The sequence below is a fragment of the Sinohyriopsis cumingii genome, chromosome 3, assembly GCF_028554795.1.
Source record: "Sinohyriopsis cumingii isolate HCF-2022 chromosome 3, ASM2855479v2, whole genome shotgun sequence".
Lineage (NCBI taxonomy): Eukaryota > Metazoa > Mollusca > Bivalvia > Unionida > Unionidae > Sinohyriopsis > Sinohyriopsis cumingii.
In genome coordinates, this window is record NC_142963.1 from 61,936,238 (window position 1) to 61,957,490 (window position 21,253).

The 21,253-nt window shown below is 34.7% G+C and overlaps 1 protein-coding gene across 5 annotated transcripts; it reads left to right on the forward strand.

The window, feature by feature from the left end:
• The first annotated feature begins 3,843 nt into the window (after positions 1-3,843).
• On the forward strand, positions 3,844-18,892 carry LOC149802962 (protein FAM241B-like). 5 transcript variants are annotated; one of them, XM_089952491.1, is made up of 3 exons: positions 3,844-3,953; positions 15,588-15,689; positions 17,698-18,892. In XM_089952491.1, the coding sequence occupies exons 2-3, from the start codon at positions 15,612-15,614 to the stop codon at positions 18,076-18,078; spliced, it is 459 nt and encodes a 152-aa protein (XP_089808617.1). In that variant the 5' UTR covers positions 3,844-3,953; positions 15,588-15,611; the 3' UTR covers positions 18,079-18,892. The 5 variants fall into 5 exon arrangements, with proteins under 5 accessions (XP_089808617.1, XP_089808621.1, XP_089808618.1 ...); XM_089952492.1 differs by lacking the exon at positions 3,844-3,953 and adding an exon at positions 4,118-4,182; XM_089952493.1 differs by lacking the exon at positions 3,844-3,953 and adding an exon at positions 7,109-7,137.
• The last annotated feature ends 2,361 nt before the right edge of the window (positions 18,893-21,253 follow it).

The following is a 21,253-nucleotide window of genomic DNA, read 5'->3' on the forward strand; positions in this document are numbered from 1 at the left end:
CTCTCAAGTGCTACTGCAAAGCCGGCAAAAAAACAGAAATGTGTTATATCAAACTGGATTCTTTCTAGTTTTGTCAAACACCCACAATCTGCCCCAGCTGAATCAAATATAATAAATCGATTGCAAATGAAAAGTCCTCCACATACCAACCAGAGTGGTTCATTCATCAGTCCACATACCAACCAGAGTGGTTCATTCATCAGTCCACACGCTATTTCACAAGAAGATTTCTGTGTAGTGTATCATCGCACTAGTGAGAGCAACACTTACCATATTTCCAGGACAGAAAATATAAATTTTCAACAAAGTCACGAATTCGAAATTTCCTGATGTCACTGCACACTTCGTTAGAACTCTAACCAGCATACATGTTATACAGCACAGTATCGTACCATTGCCGACCATAGACCTTTCTCCAAATTAGAACTGATGAAAGTTAAAACTTAACAAGTATAAAAGATATTAATTATTTATTTTCAATTTCATAGGACGTCCATCGATAATACGTGATAATACAGTAATAATATCAAATGATTTTTTTGTTTATATTTTCTCATTCGTAGAACTTGTGTACTTAGGGTCGACAGGTCACCCGATTTCCCTCATTAACATATTCGTCTTACTGCGCAGTATTTGGATATACAAAAGCACGTGGATCGAGATGCTCATTGCGCAATACTTACAAGACAGAACAATTGTAACTTTTTTCTTTATTTAGTTTTCCTTTTCTAAGAGCGACGTATATAGCTATATTCTACTTATATAATTATTCAGATTTTCATAAAAGAGGACAAAACCAAATTACCTTTATATAGTGTGAGAAGCACCTGACGAATACTGTGTTTTAAATCTGCTAGCTAGGTTGCATGGATACAGGGTCATTTTAATTTAGTTTGAAAACATTGGGTGAGAAAATAATCTATGTCGGTATTTGTATCAAGACAAGGAAATCCAAGTCGCGAGGTTACGTTATTTGTCTCCCTACTCTGCATAGCCTCATGGGGAGACAAATAATATAACCCCTTGACTGGGATTTCCTTGTCTCAGTCCAAACCCCAACATATATAATATTAATCGTATGCAAAATCCTTTCTGACCCTTATCGAAATAGTTCGTTTTAAAAGTAACCTATAGATCTGTGTATTAAAAGTATATTACACCACTACATACACTACAATTGCCTGATTGTTTACTGAAAATCTCATCATTATCACTAATTTGAATTAAACTAATGTTAAGAAGTAATCTTATTTTTGACAGTCTGTCCTAACAACTTTGGAAGAAGATCGTTCTGTACCTATGCAGTATAGTTAACCTAATATATGGATTTATTATCAAAGTGGAAGCAGGATGATAATACTAGTTCCAGGAGAAGTAGTCATCATCCGATAGGAGCACACAGAACATACAGCTCCGATTACAAAGAGGCAATAACATCGATCCATCCGCCACTAGAGCAAACACCCACATTCTCATAGCCGACAACACTTCAAAATGAAGTGTACAAAATGTAAATGGTATTCAGAAAAAAAAGAACTACGACTACACAGGAGAACACTTGCACAGATGCCCTCGCACCAAAACGAGTATGTACTCAAACCACAAATGTCACCGACGTCACTTAATACCCACACGCCCATTGAGTGAATTCAAAACCAACTGTGAATGTTCGTGAAAAAAGAAATACATACAAATCTCTCCCTCCAGTAGCAGTCAATCAAATGCTCCGTTACGCAGTAAATATAAACGATATAAGCTGAATTCAAGTACTCGCACCACCTAGAATTAAACGCATATCCCACACCGCGCCATTCTGACGCCTTGCGGCATATTACACCGGAAAATTACCAAAAATGGGCTAATAAACCCTTTTTTAAAAAGTATAAAAACTTAGGAAGCACCAATATCCAGGAGCTATCTCCATTCTATTCTACGGTATAAACACGCTCTATACGAATATACACTGTTATAACAAAGACTACTCAGAAAACAGTACAATAAAATAATGTAAACGATATATATATATATATATATATATATATATATATATATATATATATATATATATATATATATATATATATATATATATATATATATATATATATATATTTATTTATTTATTTATTTATTTATATTTATATATATATGCGAACTAACAACTACATTAATCATGACCGAGTCTGCTATCTGTAAAATGAAAATCCAGATAACTCGTCGATCAGTTTTGCCAGTCAGTGTTAATGCGCCGTCAGGGATGCATATAAATGAAACTCAAAGAAAAAAAAGCAGTCTTCAAGTACTTTTGCATAATTAGTTTTCACACTGGAACCATGTAAATTGTCAGGGACTGAAGTTCCATAAGCTGTTGCTATTCGATATTCTGTGTCACATATCGTATCGTATACCTGTTACACAAAACGACAAATGGTATGAATTATAACACACCCTCTTGAGTACATATAGTAACAAACATTGTGTAAGTAGGTAGCGATTTTAACTGTCACCACAGTCATAACCATGCCTTAAAATGATGAAGCAATCAGGCATTGATTTTTGTTGATTGCAAACCGAGATTTTACGACAAACGAAATCTGGATGCTTTTGTTGTTATTGTTGTTGTTATAGGGTTTAACGCCATTTTTCAGCACAAGATAGGCTATACATGGCGGCCAGTATTATTGGTGGAGGAAGAACCCGGAAAAACCCAGGAAAGAACCACCGACCCACGAGAAGCTACCGGCAAGCTTTCTCACATATCAACATTGGCAGAGCCCGAGACTCGAACCCACGCAGACAGAGGTGAGATGGCAGTGATCCGGAACGGTGAGCGCTTTAGACCACTCGGGGCCCCAAATCTGGATGCAATTTTTGTTACCGAAATCGACTTCAAGTCTACCAACACTCAAACTTCAGGTTGGAATGAAGAAAAATAAATAAATAAAAATAACAACTAAGTCAACTGACCGACATTAAAATATGTTGCTTAACGATGTCTGAAGTCTCTTGGAGTCATTTGTCATGCTGCTACAGTACTTCTAACCCATCCATGTTCGCTGGGATGAATCAGCGCAAAAAAATGTCGTAACAAAAATAACAAATATAGTTTCGCATGAAAACATTCATTAATTTGACAAAACACACAATTCGAAGTTACATTTAGCGTCTAAATTTGTAATATAAAAAAGTCTGAATTCTAAAATTATTGTACAATTTCTAAACTTCTTTTTATCGATATCGTAATGCAATAAGTAATAGCATCGACACAGAATGCATAAGCAAATTTATGCAAATCGAAGATTTGTGCATTTTAAAAATGAAAAGTAGAAATAAAATCTAAGTCTTTTTTTAATAGGTATAAAGAAATATTTCACTCATGAAGTGCAAATATTCTGTATTGTCACTCGTGACAATGCTTTATTTCCACATCACGCGTGACAATGCCATATTTCCACATCACTCGTGACAATGCTATATTTCCACATCACGCGTGACAATGCCATATTTCCACATCACTCGTGACAATACTATATTTCCACATTACTCGTGAAATATTTCTTTATATCTACTATAAAAAAACTTGATATGCTCTATTTGAATATTTTTAATCATGTAAGTTTTTTATTTCGTTTTTTTTAATAAATATTTTCAATAGCGTTCACCAAGTTTAATATTTATATTGTTTGTTATGTGCTTATTTAGGAGTCTGTGTGAGGTAACCTCACGGAATCAATATCAAGTATGAGGTTCAATACTAGCAATCCGGGTTTTACCATTTATTGTTAATGCTTTGCTAAACAAACGTTAAACGTTACCCTTAAACGTTTTCGATTGGCTGGGGTATTTCTCTCCAATAGCATTTTGAAGCAATCCCTCATTTGATTGAGCTGAAAACTCGGTGATTATCCTTCTTGCTGTCATCATGTTTTGGGACTTATTTTGCAGTATTTAAGGTATAATATACTAAAGTAATGCTTTAAATTTGTTACTGAAGGCCTTCTCTTAACCATTTTAACCACGCATATAGACATTTTTTAAATATAGTGACTCGAATTTATATCTCAAAATCGTGGTATATGTACCTGTAAGTCCGTATCAATCATGCATCGATTGGGTCCTCTTAGGGGAGACAACTTACGACACGTCACAAAACCGTGTATATAAATGTATATATATAGGAAGGTAAGAGTGTGATCCTGTTATAAAATACGAAGCAACAAAACCTTTGTCAACAAAGAACCAATATGTATTGTTATTTTTTTGTTGTGTCATTCAGTTGACATGCCTAACATGTTTATAGATTTCTAGTCCAAACAGCATGACATGTTTACTTCACCCAATAGTCGAGAAGTATACGTTACTCTCCTTACTGTACTGTAATGCTTCTTCGAAACGGATAAAATGTGATTTTATTGCTAAAACATGTAGGCTGTTTATATGTATTTTTTCATGTCTGTAGCAAATTTATTACGATATGGACAAAAACCTTTTAATATAATTTTTTTTCCTATTAGCAATTAACACGTATACAGTACAGAAAGAAGCACCAGGATAGCGTGCAATATTTTTAATATAACATGGAATGAAAATGAAATTGATAATGCATGAAATTCATTGTCAGCAATAATTGTAAATGAAGATGAACATAGTCAAAGTTAATCATACAATATAAGACATTAAGCCTAATAAATATTAGGTTGATTTCTTACATTGTATGACTATAGTATCCCAGTACATCCATATTCCTTTGGAAGGTCGTTATTGACATGCCCTCAGAAATTCATTGTTAAATTACACTGACATTTTGACACGGTCAACCTTAAGGTGTGATCCAATTCAAACAGGGTTGAATATCATGTACTGTGATTTCATGTTCTTGACAAAGTGACACATACAAGTGGTGGTAGATGGAGAATCATCTGAAGCAATCATTGTCAACTCTGGTGCCCTTTATGTCCTTCAGGGAATTGTACTGGGACCCCTCCTATTTCTTTGCACCATAAGTAACAATCATACCCTTCAGAATGATCTTGACATCATGAAAAATGGACAGTCGATTTGAGTATGACTTTTAATGCCACTAAATGCAGCCTTATGAGTATGACCAGCTAAACAGCAAAATCCCACATCTATACCTTAAATTATCTCATACTGCAACAAGTCAGTGAAAACCCATATCTTTGACTAACATTATCTGAAGATTTCATGTCAGAATCGCACATCATTAAAGTGACCAATAAAGCAAACTCTCCATTGGCATTTCTCAAAAGAAATTCAGACACTGTCCACAGACATGCAGATGAACCACATATCTGGCAGTAGTCAGATCCTGGAGTATGGTTGTGTTATCTGGCAGTAGTCAGATCCTGGAGTATGGTTGTGTTATCTGGCAGTAGTCAGATCCTGGAGTATGTTTGTTTTGTCTGGGATCCCTACTACACCAAGGATATCAACAGAATCATGATGGGTCAATGCCAGGCAGTATGATTTGTATCTGGTGACTACAACCAGTGAAGCAGGATGCGTCACCAAAATGTTAAATGACCTTGGTCTATCAACCCTCCAAGACAGGTGAAGTATGATTTGACTGACATACCTCTACAAAGTGGTTGAGGGATTAGTGCCAGCTCTCTTACCCAATGTATTTCTAAAACCAGTAAGACATAAATGCCAAATCAAAGCCAGATCTTTGCCTAACTTCGTAACTAACAACACTTTCGAAATACAAGTAACAAATAACAGTAGTTGTTTCATAGTTGAGCATTTTAGAACAGAACAGTTTAGAAATTCTTTCTTTGCAAAAACAGTTTTGGACTTGAATCATCATAGTGACAATGTTGTGTGCACATCAGCAGTGGATAGCTTCAAGACAGCTCTGAACAGTTCATCTAACTTTTCAATGATTCTCTCTTCCAGTGTAATTTTATGCCAGAACAAGCTGTTCAATGTATACATTCAGATTCCGATAATAAAAACAGCTCGTGTTGAAAACAAATTCATGCACCCTTGTTATTTGTTATGATAGACCTGTCATCGGACATCCTCTTTTCTTGACCAAGTTTAGTAACTGGCAACCATGGTTAAAGTTTACAGTGATGTATGATCTTTGTCAGGAGGTTTTTTGATGACATGTAAGATGCAGAGCATTCAGTATTCACAATTGAATTGACTTTTGTTAAACTACTTTAGTAATATTTTTTAGGACAACAATTAATATTTAATTTTATTTGACCACATTGACGTACACTTTACAAGATTGGCATTTCAAAAGAAGATGTTTTCATCTTTAATTCAATCAGGACATTTAAAACAAAACAAAAATTCACTCAGTTTCAATGTTAGAGCAATGAGCATTTCCATGTAACTGTATATATCTACCCTGAAGAATGTATTTCTCAGTTATGGAACATGTGGGCTGGGATATTACTCCAGATAAGATCAGTAATACTAAAGTTGAATAATTAATTGTACACTGAATAAGAATAGCAGTTTGAAAATACCAATCTCTGATAGCTACACTTTATCCAGATATTATTGCTTGAAATGCTTTTATTAAGGTAGGTGAAAGAAATCTTATCCTACATTTTTAGTGGCAGAGATTTTTATAAATAATATAAGCATTGCTTGCAGCTTCTAAGATAAAATTCTTTTAAATTTAATTCAACTTGTAGGTTAAGATCCAATGCCAACTACATGTAGTTAACTCATTCCAAAATGTTTTCACCCAGTTACACTCAAATATTACATTAATGCTCTCAAAAATTAGATGAATCATAGATTTATTTGCCTTTCTATGGTAGCTACACTTACCTGAATCAATTTGACCTATTTTTGTAAGAAATTGAATAAGATACACTGCATAGTTTTTAACTTTAAGTCTTTTATATCATTTATTTTTATAAGAATGTATAGGAATTCCATTCTTAAAGAGTTACATTAAATAAATCAAAATTCCACTTTTAAATTTCTAACATTTGGTATGCATCAGGAAACAGTTCATAGAAAACTTTACTGCCAGTTTTGTTTGCAATTAGAGTTAAAACATGTCGATATTTGATATTTATGCTGAACAGTATTTTGTTTATTTATTTTTATTATTTGTTTCCAGTTGTCCAGTATTTTCCTTATATGTAAAAGGTAATATAGAAATGTCCTTTTCACATTATTATTCTCTGGCTATTCAGTGTCAAGAACTCACAATTAACAAATCTGAAATAAGGTGAATAACATTCAGGAACCAATTTGTATTTTAAAAATTATATGCATGTGGTTTGCTTGTCATGTGAACAAAATTAAATATTTCTTTAGGAATCAATTTTAGCTTTATTTAAAAAATAAATGGCTAAATTTTAAATATGTCTTTGCAGATTGGATTTTTTTATTGTATGGCTATCTGTTGAAATGTATTTTGCACCTAAAGAATGTATTTCTGAAACATCAAAATGTGCATGCTGCATCCATTTCTGCTCTTTTTTAAGTCACCTGTTGCAGCCAAGGTCTAGATTTAAACAGTTATCATGTTTGGGATCTGTGCAATGCGACATCAGCTCTGTTAAATGAAACATGCATGCCTCATGAGTTTGATGCAAAGAGACAAATATACAATGGCCCCGTTTCCCCATTTAGCTTTCACATAATGCACCAGATTGTTGTTAATATGTATCTCCTGCAGACAAATTATATTATATTTCTTTTCTCAAAAAGTAAACCACATACTACTTTTTTAAAATCATTATTTAGGCCCTGACAGTCTTGAGAATATATCTAGATTACAGGAGCCATACTTTGTTTGCAATATTTAATAAACACACAAAGATCTGCATCTTATTCCTTTCCCAAAAAGTAAAGTTTAGAAGAGTTGTAGGAAAGTACATATAAATCCAGAAGAGATGTACAGATGATTACAGTAAGACAGATTTATATTCCAGTTTCCTAATACCTGTGGGCTACACTTAAGAACTTCAAGATTTATGAATGTTTAACTGTTGGGCATGACAGTATTACATGTCCAAAAAGACCACTCTTTCAACCAAAAAATAACAGTTGCCAAGAAAGACACAGCTGCCATGATGGCTGTTCACATCCAATGCTCAGTAAATCTGAAAATCTGGAATCTATTGCCCTTTGCCTATACTTTCATTAATATGATTTATAACTACCTAAAATTTATTTAACACATTAATCCCTGGTGACGAGTTTAAGTGGCAAGAGGTAGTAGCCTACTGCCGAGCTCTGTATGATACACTAAAGTGGGTGGTATTATAGAAAGGTAGACAGGTGTAGCTCTACAATGATACCAAAAAATCTGGAATTTCTAGTTGCACTACAAAATACAGAGGGAAAAACCTTATTTTTTGGACCCAATTTTTTTTCTATCCAAAATTTGCCCGTGGTCGGAATTCGATTTTATGTCTGGATTTCTGACTTTTTGGTCTCAGATCTAAGGCAGACTGGTATGAACTGCAAACAGACAGATGAACCTTTGCAAAAAGTAGGATAAGATGGACATTTGGAATAAAGAGTGGTCTCGATATGAAAGTACTGGGTCCGTTAAGCAAAAAAAAGAAAAAGAACTCCAACTTTTACCCTTCTGCTCATGCGCGAGCCAAATAGCCAATGAAAAACGATGTTTCTAAGACAACTAGGCAGCATGTTATTGGAAGATCACCTGGAAGTTGGTGTTTTAGGATTTATTGAGAAATAGCTTTCAAAATGTGTTTCCTACTTGAATTTCAGACAAAAACCTCCAGGGGTTGATGTGTTAAGTAAATTCTAGATACAAAGGTTTGTCCTTAAATTAAAGATAATTTAAATCTACATTAGGCCAAAATATATGTGTTTCCTATTGCACAGGTTTTAAAATTAGGGTTGGTAGATATTTGTTTAACATTATATATATTATAATGATTAGTATTTATATAACACTGGACAACAAATTTTTACAAAAGTCATGTTACTGAAATAAAATTAGTCAATTCTTATCAATTTTTATGTGCTGAACACGAATATGACAGTCAAATTGCAAAATTGGCTCTAGTTTTTTTGTAATCTGCAAGAAATTAATGTTTACATAACGAAATGCATTCCAATAGTAAAAGGTCAACTGTAATAGCCTACCTATAAAAAATCAAGTCATTGACTACATCTTAGATTTCTTCGCCTGTCTCTTGTACAGCTGTTCGGGAGCATCTCTGAGGAGTGTCCAGCAGTAGTCAGCCAGCATTGTAGTGGACCATTTTCCCTGGTATCTTTGTTCCATTGTTGCGATATCTTGATGAAAACGTTCGCCGTGTTCATCACTAACAATACCACAGTTGCTAGGAAAGAAATCCAAATGGGAATGAAGGAAGTGAATCTTTAGAGACATATTGCAGCCAAGTTTCTTATACTTCATCAACATGTCTTCTACTAGTTCCTTATAGTTTTCTGCCCTAACATTTCCGAGGAAGTTTGTAGAAACTAGGCGAAAAGCATTCCATGCTTGTTTCGCGTCACCTTCCAGCAAGTTGTTGAACCGGTCATCTTTGAAAAGCTCTCGAATCTGAGGACCCACAAAAACTCCCTTTTTAATCTTTGCTTCGCTGAGTCGAGGGAATTTTTCATGCAGGTATCGGAATGCTGGCAAAGTCCGGTCAATGGCTTTCACGAAGTTCTTCATCAAACCTAGTTTGATGTGAAGGGGTGGTAGCAAGATTTTCTGAGCCTCAACCAGAGCTGGGTGTTGGATATTCTTCTCTCCAATGGCTACATTCTGCCTGTGAGTCCATTCCTTCCTCATGTAGTGCATTTCCCTTGCTCGGCTATCCCACTCGCATAAGAAACACATGTATTTTGTATATCCTTGCTGCAGTCCCATTAAAAGGGCAACTACCTTCAAATCACCACAGAGGTGCCAGCTGTACTTGTTATACTCAATGGAATTCAGTAGCTGCCTTAAGTTATCGTATGTCTCTTTCATGTGGACAGCATACGCTACTGGAATAGATGGAAGAATGTTTCCATTGTGCAAAAGCACAGCCTTGAGACTCAGTTTCGAAGAGTCCACAAATAGTCTCCATTCTTGTGGGTCATGAGTGATTTTTAAAGCATTCATGAGGCCCTCAATATCGGAACAGAATATCAGATTACTTTCCTTTCTGAAGAAAGGCTCCAATTGCTGGTGGCGCTTTCGATATGCAGTAATTGTGACATCTTCTTCTAGAAGATTCCATTGTTGGAGTCTTGATCCTAGCAATTCTGCCTTGTTCTTTGATAAGTCCAAATCACGAATCAGGTCATTTAGTTCTTCCTGTGTTATTCTGTGTGGGGTTGATGATGCACCACAGTGAAAATCTGGATCACTGCATGCTGATGGACCAAGAGAAGAACAGGTCGACTCACCTTTGTCTTCGTCAGATGAATCAAGAGAATATTCTGCTGGAGGTTCTGGAATAGGAAGTCCCTCACCATGTGGAACTGGTCTCAATGCAGACGGAATGTTTGGGTAGACTATTCTCGACTTCTTTCGCTTCGTTATTCCGCCGGAAAGAGGAGGAACCAAGCAGAAGTAACAGTCATTTAGGTGGTTGCTTGGCTCTCTCCACACCATTGGGACTGCAAACGGCATTGATGACCTTTTGCAATTCAACCACTGTGAAAGCTGTGTTGTACATGTAGCACAGCATATATGCGGAGCCCAAGGCTTGTCTTGGTCACCAACCTTGCATCCGAAGTAAAGATGATATGCCTTCTTCACTTGAGAATTGATACTTTTCTTCTGGTTGGCAAATGTCACTTCCCCACAAATATAGCAAAAATTGTCCGCGGTATTAACACACTTTCGAGGCATTACTGTTCTTTATTGTACGTAAATGGATAAAATAATAAGTTTTATGTAACAGTAGCTTGAACTGTCTCGCACAACGTCTAAAATATTTTAAATGCTGAACCTATCTGATTGGGCTTTATATAGTACACTGCTTACGTCAGCTTCAGCAGCCGCTTGGCATTAGTATAATAGGCCTACACATGTATAGTACACTGCTGACGTCAACTTACTTCAGCAGCCGCATGGCATTAGTATTGCATTGCATCAGAAAATGATGCAATCAACTGTGGATGATGTGAGCATGATGGTATTATGCAATGTTACATCATTATTCCGGATGTTGCTGCAGTCCTACTGGAGAAATTTACACAGTGAAACATAGAAAATGAGGTATATGAATATCTTCAAAACGAGAGCCAATACAAATTTTTCACGGTTATATTCGTGTTCGGCATACCAAAATACTACAGATTAGGGCCTTTTCAAGTCAGTAATGATTTCACTGTTGACCAGTGTAACATACTAAGCACATCAAAGCGCTCTGTAAAACTGGCTAAATTAGATGCACAAATCAATTTTGGGTTTGTTGTTTTGTTCTTAATTTTTTTTTTTACCAAGTGGGAGTAAGAAGTGCTAGGGTTGGCAGTGAGAAACAGGGATGGTCGGATCACTGGAAAGATATTTTTTATTTTGCCTTGTGAATTTTTTTATAGATAAACTTGACTATCTTGAATCTGAATCATCTGTTGAGTATGATCATATGCCAGTCACATAAATAAATACACATACAATATTTTGGATGAAATGACTGCTTATAATTTGTTTCCTCTGTATTATGTATATTTTGTATACACATATACAAACCCTAATGATTTTAATATTTCTTACTTCCCATTAACTATGATTATAGTAGACCAGGGTATCAAAACTATGGCTGGATCTGACCCATGGTTTGATTTCTTACCCACTGAACAACACCGCATGGTACAAAAAAAAAAAAAAATTAACACTTACCAATATAAAAGTATATAGTTTTGATATAGATATGTAGTTTCATGTTTAATATGTCTAGAAGTACATTGTTTAAATTGTCATTATTAATTTCATTTATAACAATTTTGCATACATTTAATTTTTTCACAGTTGCTTCAAAAAGCTAATATAGTCCTTGTTTCATAAAGTTTGGAGAGACCCTGTAGTAGACAATAGTATGTTAACTTTTTATACACACCCAAGTAGACAATAGTATGTTAACTTTTCATACACACCCAAGTAGACAATAGTATGTTAACTTTTCATACACACCCAAGTAGACAGTAGTATGTTAACTTTTCATACACACCCAAGTAGACAATAGTATGTTAACTTTTCATACACACACAAGTAGACAGTAATATGTTAACTTTTCATACACACAAGTAGACAATAGTATGTAAACTTTTCATACACACACAAGCAGACAATAGTATGTTAACTTTTCATACACACCCAAGTAGACAATAGTATGTTAACTTTTCATACACACCCAAGTAGACAGTAGTATGTTAACTTTTCATACACACAAGTAGACAATAGTATGTAAACTTTTCATACACACACAAGTAGACAATAGTATGTTAACTTTTCATACACACACAAGTAGACAATAGTATGTTAACTTTTCATACACACACAAGTAGACAATAGTATGTTAACTTTTCATACACACACAAGTAGACAATAGTATGTTAACTTTTCATACACACACAAGTAGACAATAGTATGTTAACTTTTCATAAACATACAGCCACTTGAGGTTTTGAATATTTCTCTTACAGAGTTGATATCATTTTATACTAGGTATAATAAGTTTAAAGGTAAAATATAACTAGTTTTTTGCTTTAGCAAACAACATTACTAAAAGCAGGATTTTAACTTGGTATTTAGTACTTGGAACAACACGTTACATTTCAGGTAGTTGATCTGAGACTGTTTTGCAATATACAGTGTTGAAATGTAACTGAATTTGTAGTTTGCATTACACTAAATTTGAAAGGAAAAAGGAAAAGAGGAAAATAAAATAACACAAGCACAAGCAAAACCAATTAAAAGAAAAGTTCAGTTATATAAAACACAAAGCAAACAGAAACCTTTTTCAGCACTGAGCAAATACCTGAAGAATACAATCTAGAAGAAATGTACAATCCTTAATGACCTTGATATTTCTTATAGCAGTGTTTGGTCTTGATCATGGTTATAATTGACTAAATACATTAGAATGTTAACTATTCATGCAGTTATGTTATGTTTTTAATACTGTTAGAGTTACATCCCTTTTACTAGATTTAGTATTTTAACTAGTATTTATTTTCTTAGCAAACACATTAAAGGAAAAATAAATTTGACTCAATTTTTTTTATTTGGAAGAACATTTATTTCCAGTAACTTCAGATTCAAGATAACACATGTAATATGAAGCTGCTTTTTCGTATATAGAGTTATTCAATGTAACTGAATTTCTCCACTGCATTACACTAAATTCAAAAGGGAGAATATTTTAAAAACTCAAAACAATGCATATAAGTGGTATATGGTCGAGCTTTTTGGTCAAAATCCAATTTGACATGCATGTCAGATACTATTTTATTTATAAAATTGTCATGTAATTTTATAAAACTCTTCATCAGCAGCTGATAGTATTTACATCTACCTTTTATATAGTATACATTTAACACAAGTCCAAGATAACTCCACTCAAAGGCACTACTGCAAAGTACCTTAAACACAAGTCCAAGATAACTCCACTCAAAGGCAATACTGTAAAGTACCTTAAACACAAGTCCAAGATAACTCCACTCAAAGGCAATACTGCAAAGTACCTTTAACACAAGTCCAAGATAACTCCACTCAAAGGCAATACTGTAAAGTACCTTTAACACAAGTCCAAGATAACTCCACTCAAAGGCAATACTGCAAAGTACATTTAACACAAGTCCAAGATAACTCCACTCAAAGGCAATACTGCAAAGTACATTTAACACAAATCCAAGATAACTCCACTCAAAGGCAATACTGTAAAGTACCTTTAACACAAGTCCAAGATAACTCCACTCAAAGGCAAAACTGCAAAATACATTTAACACAAGTCCAAGATAACTCCACTCAAAGGCAATACTGCAAAATACATTTAACACAAGTCCAAGATAACTCCACTCAAAGGCAATACTGCAAAGTACCTTAAACACAAGTCCAAGATAACTCCACTCAAAGGCAATACTGCAAAGTACCTTTAACACAAGTCCAAGATAACTCCACTCAAAGGCAATACTGCAAAGTACATTTAACACAAGTCCAAGATAACTCCACTCAAAGGCAATACTGCAAAGTACATTTAACACAAATCCAAGATAACTCCACTCAAAGGCAATACTGTAAAGTACCTTTAACACAAGTCCAAGATAACTCCACTCAAAGGCAAAACTGCAAAATACATTTAACACAAGTCCAAGATAACTCCACTCAAAGGCAATACTGCAAAGTACCTTAAACACAAGTCCAGGATAACTCCACTCAAAGGCAATACTGTAAAGTACCTTTAACACAAGTCCAAGATAACTCCACTCAAAGGCAATATGGTAAGGTACATTTAACACAAGTCCAAGATAACTCCACTCAAAGGCAATACTGTAAAGTATATTTAACACAAGTCCTACATAACCCTACTCAAAGGCAATACTGCAGTATACCTTTAGCACAAGTCCAAGATAACTCCACTCAAGGGCAATACTGCAGAGTACCTTTAACAGGAGTCCTACATAACCCTTCTCAAAGACTGTGCTGACCATCACTTTGTTACCAGTTTTATTTCAGCACAACAGCTTGAGTTGCTCTCTGTCAATAGTTACCAAGCACTGTGGATAGATTGCACATGGAGTAATGCTAACATAACAAATATGTGGTTCTGGAAATGTGTGAAAAATAGCATAGGAAGGTCACCACTAATTTGTTATTGTTATTACATTTGTATCTAGCTTGTATTTGCTCATGTGATAGTTTCCAATCTAAAGTTACAAGTTAAGATGTGAAAAACGAGGCACTGTCTGTACAGTTTTATTATTTATTTTATTGGTAATAAAATGTTATTGGGTTAGGGTCATTAAATTATGGTAAGTTGGGTTATCAGAATGACACATTTTTTCATTGGCCAATGACAGAATCTTATATTTTTAGGCTCAGAAGCTTAAAACAGTTAAGGGCATTTTGACTGAAGAAAAGAGAAATGGTTTCAACACAATAAATTGAGTTCACTATAATCTGTGATTACCAAGCTTTGTGGATGGCTTGCATTTGGGATATGGAAAACTCTTGTAATTTTGAGATCAAACATCATGATCATTGTGAATAAAAGAAGAAAAAAATGCTTTTGTTACAATAATATTAGTTCTACATCACTAACCTATGCCAAACATTGTGGATGACTTGCACTTGGGGGTAAGGAAAAAGCATATTAATGTAGGGGTCAAAAGGTCAAAGCCCATGGCTACTGTAACAAAAAGAAGAAAAATGGTTTTTGAACCTGGACCTGGACCAAAATTTGTGGATGGTTTTCACTTGGGGTAAGGACTGAGTCAGTTGATATTGAGGCTAAGAGGTAAATGGTTAAGGTCTTGCAACTAAAAATGGAAAGTAATATCTGCACAAAAGAATTCAGTATTCAGACGTGCTCTTGTTATAAAGTATATAATGCTTTCATGGCATTATCTATTAACCTACAGCTATTTTTCCTTGCATTTTTTTCCAGGTTAATTGACTAAATTACTTGGTGATGGTGAAAATACTTAGCACTGGTGAAATAGTTGCAGATGACGATGTAAGAGCAAGACCGCAGGCTCAACAGAGACGGGTTAGTTAAACAGAACAATAATGGAGTAAAGACAGTTCTGTCAGATAGGTCAGCCTCCAAAGTTGATTTGGTATGTTGGTTGTTGCAATGTGCTAATACCAGTTTTAGGACCGATTTATTGGACTCCTATGTGACCGTCCTAAACAAGATTGCTTCATTTCCATCTGTCTGTCATACTTTCATTTCTGCTCATTAACTTAAGTTTGGAAGTCATTTAAAATTAAGGGATGAAGCCTGGAATACTTGTTGTTGTTTTGGGGTTTAGCGCCATTTTTCAGCACACGATAGGCTATGCATGGCGGCCAGTATTAATGGTGGAGGAAGAACCCGAGAAAACCCCTGGAAGAACCACCAACCCACAAGAAGCTACTGGTAAGCTTTCTCAAATACCCACATTGGCCGAATCCTTGACTCAAACCCATGGTATACTTGTACATCATCGCTAATAGGTGTGTCTTGTATCACATTGGGATGTCGTCCTCATGGGAATGGTTTAGTATTTTATGTTTTCCATCATACTTTCCCTTCCACTGTCTATCTTCCAAGCTGTTCAACATTAAGGGATGAAACTTGGCATACTTGTACATCAACACTAAAAGGTATACCGCACAAATTTTATGACAGAACATCTACATTCCAGATTTTGTAGGAAATAAATTCACAAACCAGATTTCATTGTGATATGGCAGCAAAATAATATTTTTAATCTAATCAGTATTCTGTTATTGAAAAACGAATGCATGTTTCTGTGCAGGAAAACTCGTCACCAGAAGCTAATATTGAATTTTAAATGCAGATACCCTGCTTGAAATTCAATTTCCAGTGCTTACTTACTGACCACTTTCAAAGAACTCTTTTCAAACAAGAAATATGAAGGACAAAAAGGTGGCAATGGCAGTCTGATTGTTAAGAAAGGAATTTGAGAGTTGCACTTTACAGATGAAAATGTTTTGCACTACATGTTTTTCTCATCTTTGGCTACTTAAGAAAAGATGTCCATCCCATTTCACTATAGGGTAATTTAACAAAAAATGTCTCATCCAACTTGTCTACTGTGATATATTTTCGGTAATGCTTTGTGTTTCAAAAGGTAAGACAACTTCCAGATTCCATAAGAGGGCATGTCATTTAATATTAGATCAACATATAGCCAATATTCAGGATGTAATAAATGATATCAAGATTGTACTTATACATGAAAGAATATTCCTAAGAAAGATCAAATATCTGTCTGAAGTGTCTAGAAAGTCCACTCTTATCAACATCAGTAATCACTCCAAACTTTAGAGGTGGGATAAGTAACAAATTTCATATCACTAAAGTCAAGTAAGAATTGTGTTTTTTTTTAAAAAGATCTTTTAATATTCAGGTTCACTAGTATGGAATGGTATTTCCTGTGTCATAACAAAGTCTTCCAGTCCTGATTCTTTTCACAATGGATGAAATCCTAAAAGAAATCAAGTGTGAAAAATGTAGCCATCTGTTTTTATTATGTTTTTTCCTCTTAAGTTTTCTATCAGATGATTGTATAGTAAAACATGATATATTGTATTTGAATATGTGTTTTCAGGTACATGTGTGTGTGGGTTTAAATGCTATAAGTTATATGAACTTCCAAATGATCAAACAATTTAGTGGAAAGTGCCTCAAAAAAGTAGATTAGTTATTGTAACTAACCCTCTCCAAATAAAGTCATCATTGGTATTATTGTTACTATTATTGTTATTGCTATTATTATTTTTATTTTTGTTATTATTATTAAATATTTTTATTATTATTAATTCTTTTATTTTGCCCAGAAATGCAAGAAGGAAACAAAAATTTTGTTACTTGTTTAAATCTCCAGCCTAGCACCTCTATTTTGGTCCTGCAAAAGGGAAAATCACTTGCTGTTTAGAAACAAATATGATATATAAACCTTAGTTAAATGAAAATAAAAGCAACATGTTCTCATACATCGATTGTTAAAATTTAAATTGAGACATTTTTATCTTTTGTTTTTCCTTAGAATATGGGTGGTATTCGGCATGATGAGAATCCAGAGCAGCAATACATGCAAGGCCAGCAAGTTTCCATATTTGATTCGCTAAATCAGAGACTACTGCAGATGGGTATACCTCGCTGGAATCTAGGTCCATACACTGTTGAACCAATTGTAACAGTTGGTGCTATCTTAGCTGGGTTACTGCTTGGTCTACAAGGACTTCTGTTGGCAGCCATATTGTTTCTAGTTGTCAAGTGGAGTCAGAGTAATAATGGCTGGAGATCAATATTTGGTGGCCCACGAGGAGGCAACCAAGGTCAAGGTCAGGGAGGTCAAGGTCAGAGGCAGAGAGGGCCAGGCTTCCCTGGAGGTGGAGGAGGAGGATACAGATTAGGTCGTTCTTGAGTATAACCTGTGAGCATATGAAAATAATTATGCATAAACAGTGCAACCTTTAAACCAGCCAGGCAGGGAATAGAACAGTTCTGGCCATATCAGCAAAATGTCTAGCAATGAGCGGTAAAAGATGAAAATGAAATAGCATGAGGCTGACCCCAAAGATTGCTGCATAATGAAGTGGTCTGGATGTTAATTGAAATGACTGTTTTCGAAACTGAGTACATGTTCTGAAATTGGGCATGACTCGCACTCTCTCTCTCTCTCTTGGGAAGGTCTTTATTATTTTAAAGATAACAAACTCCTTATGTAAATATACAGTAGTACCTGGGTTTTCTTGATAGAAGGGGTAGGGGTGGGGGATGAAGGGGTATAAAGGATTACCTTTAACTGGTAGAAAAAGATCTGGGTGGGTGGGTGGAAGAATAAAATAAAAGCTTTAAAATTAGAACACTTTCCTTTGTAGATTAGAAGATTATCCTGTATACTTCTGGTGTAATGATTAGCATGGATTAAGTATGTAGTGATCTTGTTCTGTACATTATGGTCATGACATGTTTTATATTAATTATGCTGAGGAGTTAATTGACTAGTAAATCTATCTTTCTATATGCATTTTGTATGTATTTTTACTTGAATTCTTGCAAATAAATTGATTGGTAAAAGTTGTCATGATTATCAACAGCTGCATCTTTATTTTTATTGATTCATATCTCCTAAATTTCCTCATTGTACTTGATTTTTCAAAATTGTACAAGAACATCAACAGTGTTTGAAATGTGCAGTTATTTATTATAATGCCATAATAAATATCCTTTTGTAATATTTTTGTTGTGCTGTTTGCAAATACCAAACTGAATCTGTCAGAATTAACATGAATGCCTGGTGTAAGATAATTGTAGATAATGGTATACTTTACACCCCAACAGAAATTGCCTCTCCCTTCCAAATCCCACTTATGAAAAATCAAATCTCATTATGTCAGATCGAACCTGCAACACAATATACCTTTCACCCATGGGTAAAAATTCTGTAATGGACTCTGCCTCCCTACCCTTTTTCTAACAGTATTCATTCCCATGTATTTTATCAATGTTTAATAACCATCTGTGGTTAAGATGGTAGTAAGTAAAATATAAATGCTTTGAAATTTCCACAGATAGAAAATTCATTCATCACCTGCCGTACTTTATATTACATCCTGCAGATCAAAATTTTGGAATTTCATTTGTATTACTTGGCATCATTATTGCTGCATATGTTCTTATTATTATCATTACCACCATATATTATCATTTTGTTGTTCTTGCTATTGTTTTCATTATCATCATGATCATTAGCATTTATACCACAGGTTGAATTATTTTATCTGTGAGGTGAAAAAGTTCTGTAATACATTATTCATACTGTGATGAATTTTATTCTGGAATGACCATTAGATGGGATGAAACTTCAACCTGTTGCAGTAGTGTTTTTATGCCTTGTCATGTTTAATGCCTAATTACACCACATGCAAAGGAAAGGAGTTGCCCTTTAAAAGATTTGCTATGTCCTATAAGAGCGTTAGTTTCCTAATTCACATTAAAAGCTACAACATGTCAACATTAAAGCCAGTAAAAGTACATAGTACATTGTATCACATGTTAAAGCTTATGCAAGTTGTGTGCAATTCTTTGTCCTTTTGTTTTGGTTCCACTTTGGAGATTTTGGTGACTGCAGAAAGCAGTGAAGGTAAGTCAGGCATTTGCTGTACAACTCGAACAATGCAGAGGTAGGTAACATTCACCTACCATACATACTCACAAGTCCAGTCCAACTGCAAAAAGCATAGACCCTGATGTGCTGTTGCATGAGGTGTTGTTAGATAAAGATCTGTATAGTAAATATCTGATTACTCCTAATCTGCATAGACCCAGATCTTCCAGTGCATTATGCAATGACAGGTCTGGGTCTGTGCAGCCTGTAGTTGAACTCTACTTGCAAGTGAGTATATATGGTATGTCTTTTGCCAACTTGTGTTGACAACTGCGATTTATCACTTTTAAGAAACACATTTGCTGTCTGAAGCAGACAGTTGATGAAATGATCTCTCCAGCATACTTGGAAAATTAACTTGAAATAGCACAAGTACAATAACACTGCTTGTTTATAAAATAAGGAAAAATTTACAGAGTGTATGCATTACTGTTTTGGAAAGTACACTTGTAAAATTTAAGATAATCGGAAACTAAAAATAATTTATATATGTAGCTCAGCAAGTGAAACTTGCCATACTGAACAAGTCATGTATTGAGAGATGCACATTAGAAGTAAGATCCACAACCAGTCCCTATGATGTATACACTCCTTTCTAGATCTTCTGGTCATACACCATAACAGTGTCTATGATGGTCTGCCCAATATCACAAATTTGTTATCACTACTCCTAAACTACTGGAAGAACTACCATAAACCTTTGCAAACCATTCATCCCAGAGTCGAGGACAGCTAATATGGCTACCACACAGACCATGTTGAAAATCTTATTTCTTCTCCTGAATGAATGGTCATATTGACAGCAAAAGATTTCTTATGATGTCTAGCTGAAATTGTGCTCACGAAGGTAGCCAATTATCACTCATCTTATTGGCATTGGGTTTTCACTAAAAGATTTATGATGACTGGTCAGTTGCAAATGAAAATGGTGCCTGTCATACATCCAACAGGACTTCTGTGGTTGCAATCTTGAATATATTATTGCTACTTCTGAATGGATGGATGGTCATATTAACATGAGATTTCACTAGAAGATTTGTCACAGTTGCCTAGCTCTCATGCACCAATCCTACACAGCCATGTGTGCTCATCCTCAAAAAAGTGTGTATTTATGTGTGAGAGCGAGAGTAATAAAGTTAGTAAACACATGGTATGCAAGTGTTTCTGGCATTTGATTTTGTTTTTTTTGCCTATGTTCAAGTTAGATTGTTTTTTTTGAGAATTGCAGGGTGATTGGTGTTTGTACGGCTGACTGCATTATCTTGAAATAAAGTATTATTATTATGCAGCCACAATATATATACAGTATATCTGTCCCCTATCCCACCATGGCATATGTATATTACAATATCTTATGTTTTTTAACAATAAACCAAAATTACAGATCCCCTGAATGATAGCTGGGAAACAAAAACAAAACAAGTCATAA

Bases quoted from the DNA above. Each gene is read 5' to 3' on its own strand.
- LOC149802962 (XM_089952491.1), top strand. From the start codon at position 15,612: ATGGTGAAAATACTTAGCACTGGTGAAATAGTTGCAGATGACGATGTA. The intron at 15,690-17,697 runs GTTAGTTAAACA...GTTTTTCCTTAG, and splicing joins CGCAGGCTCAACAGAGACGG to AATATGGGTGGTATTCGGCA.